Consider the following 9,653-nt stretch of genomic DNA (forward strand, 5'->3'; position numbering starts at 1 on the left):
ATTTAATATTTAATTTTTGCATTGTTTTCAGTTAAATGTTTTATTTATATTTTCTTTGTACTTTACAGTTTCTTTTGTTTCTTGAATACAGATTATCAAATTACTACCATTAAATGCTTTCCCTCTCTCTGACTGTTCGAAATTGTTATTTATTCAATCTTTTTTGTTACATTTCTAATATCTGCTACATCAGCTGTTCATCTGTCTGTATAGTTTCTTACAAACATATTTACATAAACTACATAGCCAAAATAATAATAAATTTATTTTTTCTATACACATCTAGTCTTCTGCTATCTTTTTAAATAACTTTTGATTAACTGGTTACACAACATGGGTGGCACTGTGGTGCAGTGGGTAGACATCTAATTTCAAAAACAAATAGTATTAAAATGTAGTGACATCTGTGTAATCTTTTCAGCTATACCAACAATTACTCTTCTGAGACGGCTTCTCACAAGAGTTGAAGTATGTCTGTGGGAAGTATGTCTGTGGGAACTTGGGCCCATTAGGACTAAGGTCAGGGCTCTGTGCCTACCAAGATTGTCTTTATGTCTTTAAAGATCTTACTTTGTGTACAGGGGCACAGTCATGCTGGACCAGGAAAGAGCATTCCCTAAAATGTTGCTGCAAAGTTAGAAGCATATCATTTCTTTACAAAATTGTTTTTGTTTTACATCTGTTAGCAATTTTTGTGACCGAAAACTTGGATTCAGTAATTAGATGGGGTGTCCCGATAATTTTGTCCATACAGTGTAGATGTGAGATTAGCCTGTGTGCAAAGGTTAAGTCCTTTATTTGTAAGGTAATTACAATGCAAATAAGCTTCAGACTAAGCGAGTCATTAATCAAAAACAAAGTGCTTCTATGTAAATGAAATGTACTTTTTTACCAGTTTCCAACCAGCTGTGCTTTTTTCTGTATTGAAATCCCAAATGTGGTTTTTACTGGGTGTGTGATGCATGACTGTGTCTGACTTGACATTACATTTTTTTTCCTACATGTGTAAAATACATGTACATATACAGTGCTATGAAAAAGTATTTGAAAAAGAATTCAAGAATTCTTTTTTTTGCACGTCACAGTTATATGTTTCAGATCATCAATCTACATTTTATATTAGACAAGTACCTAATTAAACACAAAACACTTTCTAAATAATGATTTTATTTATTGAAGGAAAAATGCTGTTCAGCTCTACCTGTGAAAACAAAACCCCATAGCAACAAAACAAAACCCCCATTCAGCTACATATGTGAAACACAATCATTCAGTTTTACCAGTCTGGACAGGATTACAAAACCATTGTTGGTGTTTATTGAACTTTTTGCATATTAGTTTAAACAAAGGATAGTTCGATTTGTCATTTTGCTTGTTACTCCTGTAGATACACAGTAGATTTAGCTCATGTAAAGAAAGTGTGAACTTTCAGCAGCATACCATAATACATGCATGTCAAAATATAAATGCAAATTCATATATGTTAACTGCCTTATTAAACCACATGTCATCAATACAAATGCACCATAGCACATGCAGTCATGCAGGGCATAGTCTTTCAAGGTCAGACGAGATCTCTAGCTTGGTAGAGCTACAGATAGATTAGTCAAAACTCCTGTTTAACACTAAATAAGTTTACTTCATAACACACAAGTCCCCAACTTTAGTAGTAAATACATTAACCACTACTGCGGAGAACTGGGTTTAAGTCTCGATGGTGTAAATACTCGATTGGGTGCTCAACAAACACAATTGGCAGTGTCTGGGGGAGCAAAGGCCAGATGTGGGTTGACCTCCATGCTGTTGCAACAACAGTTTTGCTGTCTGATCAAGGCACCACCACAAATGGTGGAAGAATACACAGTGTATAATGTCTTCCTCCAAATGTGTTAATATTTATTGGTAAGAATCCAGCATGTGGTTCAGTAGCTCCTTTTCTGGCACTCTCATAAATTTGCTCAGTGGTTATCATCTTCCCCCATGAGATTTTCAGCAGTCTTCTGATCCATTTGTTCTCAAAAGCATGAATGCATCTTTCTTCCTCTAAACAACAAAAAATGATGGACCCCAACCTGCCTTGTGTCGAACGTTTAATGATGAACGTGTTTAATGATTTGGGGGGGCAGTGATAGCTCAGTGGTTAAGGTATTGGACTAGTAAACAGAAGGTTGCCGGTTCAAGCCCCGCCACCACCACCATGTTGCCACTGTTGGGTCCCTGAGCAAGGCCCTTAACCCTCAATTGCTCATTGTGTTCCGCCCATTGTGTAAGTCGCTTTGGATAAAAGCGTCTGCTAAATGCTGAAAATGTAAATGTAAATGTGGGGAATGTTTTCTTGGGCTCTCTAATATGAATCCAACATTTGAATGTTTGACCACATGCTTAACGAAACTGGACAGGTGACAATTGGAAAAACATTGCCTGGTGAAATTAACTGCAGATGGTTGGTTAAGATTTATAATGTCATGTCACTACTCGTGATGGATGGCTGCACAGATGGGTCAGCTTTCTCCTATGCCTTATTCCTGGTCTTCCTCATCTTCTAGAGGTCCTCTCATAACACTGCTTTCAATGTTGGCTAATAAACAAATGTGATTGACAGCCTTATACATGTCATAGGGACGTAGCTGTGCATGCAGTAGGGATTGCAATAGGTAATTGACAATGACTACATGCTCAAAAAAAAAAAGGCTTAAAATTTTATTCAGGTTTTCTTTTTTTTTTAAAGCACACTTATGCTTTTGCTAAAAGTAAAGGAACATCACTTCGTCCCAATGAAACAGTTATGACAGATGGACATTGTTTGAAGAGTGCACTTATATTAAATGCTATTTGGTCCTGTCCATTATTAATCCAACCTTCCTTACTAGTTTTCTCAGACTTAATATTGTATAAGACAACGTTTGGCCCTGCAGGATAGAATAAAAAAAATAAAAAAAAAGATATGCAGCTTGGGCTGCTTATAAATGCTACATTAAAAAATACAGGGGTCTGTTTGAAAACCTAGTGAGCTGCCTTGCTGCCTACTGCCTACCTAGGTACAGTAGATGCAGAAGTAGTAGAGAGGATTAGAGGCAGATTATTTAGACGTACTACTTAGACAGTGATTACGGTGATTACGTTACCTTAGTTTTTGCTTACTAAGCTAATAGAGTTAGTCTCAAACCATTCAAACCAATTGGCTGAGGCGGCTGTCACTAATAAGCCAGAATTTACAAATAAATTACACTAGTACACCTTTATACAAATTAGAAATCAAATTTTATTTACATTTGAAAATTCGTTGGTCCACATTTGTCCGCCATATTTGTATTGTTTTTTGTGGGAAAAGGTGTGCCGCACTGAATTATGGGATTGCCTTCACCGCTAAGGAAGCATTAGATGCTTCCTATTTATTCAGTCAGATTTTCATTCTGAATTAAGGCACCTCAGTAGGCAGCATTTTAAGCATTCAGAAGTTTAGACACCCTTCTTCTCGAGAGCGTGCATAGAATGACGTAAAATGCATCTATGTAGAGAGATCACTAGGTTTTTGGACAGACCTCATGATTTCACGCACTTATGCATCCATTTAATAGCAGGCAGTCAATCATATTGCAGTTTACTGAGGTTCATATCCAATAAGCAAACATGAACATCTGTGAGGATTTCTAATGACGCTGTTCTCAATTTAAATCTCACATCACCTGAGTCTCTACTAAAGTTTAAACTGAGAAACATGCATAAAAGCTTAGCTTGGTTGGTCAGACAGCTCTAGTCCAACTTTACCCACATACTGTTTCCTTAAACATTTTGGAACAATACAAGATCTTCTGGTGGACCTTATTGAAGCTTAGGTATTTTGTTACTGTTTGAGATAATAAGGTCTGTGCTGTTATGTGGTGGCTCCTTGGTTAAGGTACTGGACTAGAAATTAGTAGATTGCTGCTTTACTCCCTGCTACCACCAAGTTGCAAATGTTGGACCCCTGAGCAAGGACCGTAACCCTCAGTTACTTGCATGGTATTTGGTCACATCTGTACGTCGCTTTGGATAAAAGCATCTGCTAAATGACATGTAAATGTAATCCCAGGTATGTCACAAATAAAGTCTATTATTTCAAATACATCGATGATTATCTAAGCCTAATGCATTTTGCTCTATGTGGCTTCAGATAAGCTTCATTGTGAACCTGCCAGTCTCCATTCTAGTCCTTCCTCCACCTGATCCTTCTCCTGCACTGTGAGGTACAAAGTCAATAGTGGCGGTGTGTTTGATTTGACCTTTACTTTGACTCCAAAAGAGCATGAATACGAAGCAAACTGCTACTGAACTCAGGAATGACAAAAAGCCCATGGTTACTGCGACCAGCAGTGTTTTCATATCAAATGCAAACGGCTGAGAATCTTCAGAGCCGTTGATTGGTGGATGTGTGGATGCAAGTCTCCACGCCTTAATTAAAAAACGAGACGTTCGGTTTCGGGTTGAGACAGAGGGCAAGTTGTGCACCCACAGACTCACTGAGATGCTGTCATTTCCTGCCACGTTGGAGGCAAAACAATGATAGTGGCCACTGTCCTGCACTTGTGCGTAACGTACCTCTAGGGTCCCGTCGGCCAATACATGGATACGACCAGTATTGGGCAGTACGATGCGCCTGGGGCTCACCCAAATGACTGATGGGGCAGGGTCTCCGTCCACCTGGCAGAAGAACAGGATTGTTTGGCCCTCATCTGCACGTACTTCCTGTGGCTTACGGTTTAGGATCCGTGCCTGACGACAGATAAACAATCCTATTAGCTCAGGCTCGGTGAAGTCCAGGAATCTTCTACCCCGTGCCTGGACAGGTGAGTTACAGCTGGGCGGCTGCCCATTAAAATCAAGCTGCCGACGCCGATGCAGCACCCAGAATAGTCGACAGTCACAGACAAGCGGGTTCCCATCCAGCCGAAGCACCCTAAGAGTACGTATCGAGTGGAAAACAGTTTCTTCAAGTGATGACAGTTGATTGTATGACACATTTAACAGCTGCAAGTTAGCAAGGCCACGGAATGCACCAGGTTCCACCCGCAAAAGATTTCCTCCAACCAAGTGGAGCTCTCGCAGACGCACAAGGTCTTTGAGCATATCTGGCTGGATAAAGGTGATGGGGTTGTAGGATAGATCCAAATATTGCAGGTAGTCCAGGTGCCACAAGGAAGCATATGGTACAGAGTTTAGATTGCAGTAACTGAGTATTAGGAGGGTCAGATTCAGTCCAATTAGGCTGTTAGGGTCAAGTGAATATAGCCAGGGCCAGTGAGACACTGTCAATTCACTGAGCTGACTCAGCTGCCTGAATGAATCACTGGGCAGCACTGTAAGACCAGTGTGACAAAAGTACAGCCGTGCCAAGCTGGTTAGCTGTGACAGTGCCTCACTTGGGATCGACGTGAGGTTATAGCCATCCAGGTGCAGTTCCTTAAGACTTTGTAGGCCGTTAAAGGCACGTTTGGAGACGAACACAAGATCATTCCTGCTTGCTTCCAGCTTTTGTAAAGATGGCATCTCAATGAACATGTCATTCAGTAAGACAAGGATCTCGTTCCTGCTAATGTCCAGTAGGCGCAAAGTCTGAAGTCCAGAAAACACTCCAACCAGAATGATCTTGAGTCGGTTCTTTGAAATTCGCAGCGTAATAAGATTATGTAAGCCTACGAAAGCTTCCACCTCAATCACACTTAGCAAGTTTTCACTCAGGTCCAGTTCCTGCAGCTGTGCCAGGTCGGAGAACTGCCCTTGACCGAGTGTCTTTAGAAGATTATTGGCCAGATTGAGATTTTGTGTGCTCATATTCATACCTTTGGGTACGGAGCTTAGCTGACGTGAGGAACAGTTGACCATAAGAAGGTTTGGTATGCATTTGCAGGGCTGAGGGCAGAGCGAGGATGGGTCTCCTATGTCTGATAAAACTACTATCCACAGGTGTACCACCCACCAATACACCAACCTACATTCAGCTTCTACATACATCTGAAGTCTCACCTACGAACACAGAGGGGAGAGAAAACAAGTCATTATTTTTGGATTTTAAAATTCAAAAGAGCACTGTAACCATTATGGAGACATTATGGGCAAAATTCCAGCAAAAATCTATAAAGATACATTAGACCATGTAGCTTGGTTTTCTTTAAATGGATTATACCAGGAGCATACACTGATCAGCCATTACATTAAAACCACCTCCTTGTTTCTACACTCACTGTCCATTTTATCAGCTCCACTTACCATATAGAAGCATTTTGTAGTTCTACAATTACTGACTGTAGTCCATCTGTTTCTCTACATACTTTTTTAGCCTGCTGTCACCCTGTTCTTCAATGGTCAGGACCCCCACAGGGCCACCACAGAGCAGGTATTATTTAGGTGGTGGATCATTCTCAGCACTGCAGTGACACTGACATGGTGGTGGTGTGTTAGTGTGTGTTGTGCTGGTATGAGACACAGATACAGCAGCACTGCTGGAGTTTTTAAATACTGAGTCCACTCACTGAGACATTATTAGACACTCCTACCTAGTTGGTCCACCTTGTAGATGTAAAGTCAGAGATGATCCCTCATTGCTGCTGTTTGAGTTGGTCATCTTCTAGACCCTCATCAGTGGGCGCAGGACGCTGCCCACGGGGCGCTGTTGGCTGGATATATTTGGTTGGTGGACTATTCTCAGTCCAACAGTGACAGTGAGGTGTTTAAAAACTCCAGCAGCGCTGCTGTGTCTGATCCACTCATACCAGCACAACACACACTAACACACCACCACCATGTCAGTGTCACTGCAGTGCTGAGAATGATCCACCACCTAAATAATACCTACTCTGTGGTGGTCCCGTGGGGGTCCTGACCATTGAAGAACAGGGTGAAAGCAGGCTAAAAAAGTATGTAGAGAAACAGATGGACTACAGGCAGTAATTGTAGAACTAAAAAATGCTTCTATATGCTAAGTGGAGCTGATAACATGGACAGTGAGTGTAGAAACAAGTAGGTGGTTTTAATGTTATGGCTGATCAATGTAAGTAATTTGTAAATGTACAAGTGTCCCAAGGATTAACAGATGCACACACTATTAATCCCTGGGACACTTGTACATGAACATTTACAAATTACTTATTTAATTTATATAATGACACACAACATTCCTTACACTGGTCTTTTACAGTCACTTTTCATTTCTATTCATATATTTTTTTATATTGCACAAAAGTAACACTGCACCTTTTAACACACAATGTGAACTTCACATGCGAATGTTTACAGGTATGAATGTGTAAATGTGTGTGTTAGAGAGAGTGAGTTGTGTGTGATAAGACTGTCTTTATTGTATTTTTTGTGCACCACAAGCATCTGTGTAACCAAAAACAAATTCCTTGTATGTGTAAGCATGCTTGGCCAGTAAAGCCTAATTCTGATTAAATAACTGGATGTATATGAACAAATGAAATGAAGCTGACGTGGGTTCATCCTGGGTTCATACTGTCTACAATGAAATAAAAGTAAATGTAAGAAATACCACAATTTCTATTTGCATTTTCCATACTGTCCCAACTTTTTCTGATTTGGGGTTATAAATGGCAGATAATTGGTAATGAGACCTGTTTCAGTTGCAGCTGGAGCCAGAGACATGATTTAAAAAAAGAAACATCAGAAGCCCAGACAATCCACTTAATAATTATCACTTAATAATTGTTTGCCTTTAGTATGCTATTTGAAATCACTTTGTAATATTTATTTATTAGGATTTTAACGTCATGTTTCACACACTTGGGTTATATTCATGACAGAACAGGTAGTTACTCATTACACAAGATTCATCAGTTCACAAGTTTAATGTCAAACACAGTCATGGGCAATTTTGTTTCTCTGATTCACCTCACTTGCACGTCTTTGGACTGTGGGAGGAAACCGGAGCTCCGGGAGGAAACCCACGCAGACACGAGGAGAACATGCAAACTCCACACAGAAAGGACTCGTAACGCCCCACCTGGGGATCGAACCCAGGACCTCCTTGCTGTGAGCCACCGTGCCGCCCCACTTTGTAAAAAGGTTCACCCAGGCAGCACAACAGTCTATTACCACAGCCCACTACTGCTAAGATGTGAGTTTTAAGTTTCATCAGTGCCACCCTGGTTGGGCAATCTTCAGACATAGTTGGCCATGTCTGGAAAGGTTTAGCTGGGTGCGTAACAATACAATCATTTTAACCTTAAGTGTAACATCATTCTACAGTACTGTATATTGAATACTCGATTGCCGACAGCTCCTAGGTCCTGTTCTTAGGTTTGATTAAGTGACTTATGTGCTGGCGTCTTGTCCACTAACTTTAGACAATGTCCTGTCCCACTTTGACCCTTCTGTTATAAAAAATTATTTACAGTTGATTAGTGTAACTAGCGATCTGATTCTACCGCAGGTTGAAGAGAGCAAGTCTGTAACTTACCAATAGTTACCTCAGAAAACTCTGATCATCCAGTACGAACCCGGTGGTCCTTTATGCCTCGTGTCGTCCACCCTTTAACTGCATGAGCATCGGTAATAATGGTAAACATTAGAAGCTTTGGTCTAGTAAGAAGATGAACTGTTCGTTACCGAAGTGCATTACGGGTTCACCTGGTTGCGCAACATGAAGCAGATACACGCGCGCTCACCTCACCAAAAAGCAGATACACGCGCGCTCACCTCACCAAAAAGCAGATACACGCGCGCTCACCTCACCAAAAAGCAGATACACGCGCGCTCACCTCACCAAAAAGCAGATACACGCGCGCTCACCATACACGCGCGCTCACCTCACCAAAAAGCAGATACACGCGCGCTCACCTCACCAAAAAGCAGATACACGCGCGCTCACCATACACGCGCGCTCACCTCACCAAAAAGCAGATACACGCGCGCTCACCTCACCAAAAAGCAGATACACGCGCGCTCACCATACACGCGCGCTCACCACACCAAAAAGCAGATACACGCGCGCTCACCATACACGCGCGCTCACCACACCAAAAAGCAGACACACGCGCGCTCACCATACACGCGCGCTCACAGCACCAAAAAGCAGATACACGCGCGCTCACCACACCAAAAAGCAGATACACGCGCGCTCACCACACCAAAAAGCAGATACACGCGCGCTCACCACACCAAAAAGCAGATACACGCGCGCTCACAGCACCAAAAAGCAGATACACGCGCGCTCACCGCACCAAAAAGCAGATGCACGCGCAGATACACGCGCGCTCACAGCACCAAAAAGCAGATGCACGCGCAGATACACGCGCGCTCACAGCACCAAAAAGCAGATGCACGCGCAGATACACGCGCGCTCACAGCACCAAAAAGCAGATACACGCGCGCTCACCATACACGCGCGCTCACCACACCAAAAAGCAGATACACGCGCGCTCACCATACACGCGCGCTCACCACACCAAAAAGCAGATACACGCGCGCTCACAGCACCAAAAAGCAGATACACGCGCGCTCACCATACACGCGCGCTCACCACACCAAAAAGCAGATACACGCGCGCTCACCATACACGCGCGCTCACCACACCAAAAAGCAGATACACGCGCGCTCACCATACACGCGCGCTCACCACACCAAAAAGCAGATACACGCGCGCTCACAGCACCAAAAAG

At 42.3% G+C, this 9,653-nt stretch overlaps 1 protein-coding gene across 1 annotated transcript; it reads right to left on the bottom strand.

Annotated features, from left to right (window-relative positions):
* Positions 1–4,149: 4,149 nt before the first annotated feature.
* LOC134319182 (leucine-rich repeat and immunoglobulin-like domain-containing nogo receptor-interacting protein 1) lies at positions 4,150–5,991 on the bottom strand. Its single transcript, XM_063000215.1, has one exon. The coding sequence runs from the start codon at positions 5,989–5,991 to the stop codon at positions 4,150–4,152; it is 1,842 nt and encodes a 613-aa protein (XP_062856285.1).
* Positions 5,992–9,653: the final 3,662 nt, after the last annotated feature.

The sequence above is a fragment of the Trichomycterus rosablanca genome, chromosome 1 (assembly GCF_030014385.1).
Source record: "Trichomycterus rosablanca isolate fTriRos1 chromosome 1, fTriRos1.hap1, whole genome shotgun sequence".
Classification (NCBI taxonomy): domain Eukaryota; kingdom Metazoa; phylum Chordata; class Actinopteri; order Siluriformes; family Trichomycteridae; genus Trichomycterus; species Trichomycterus rosablanca.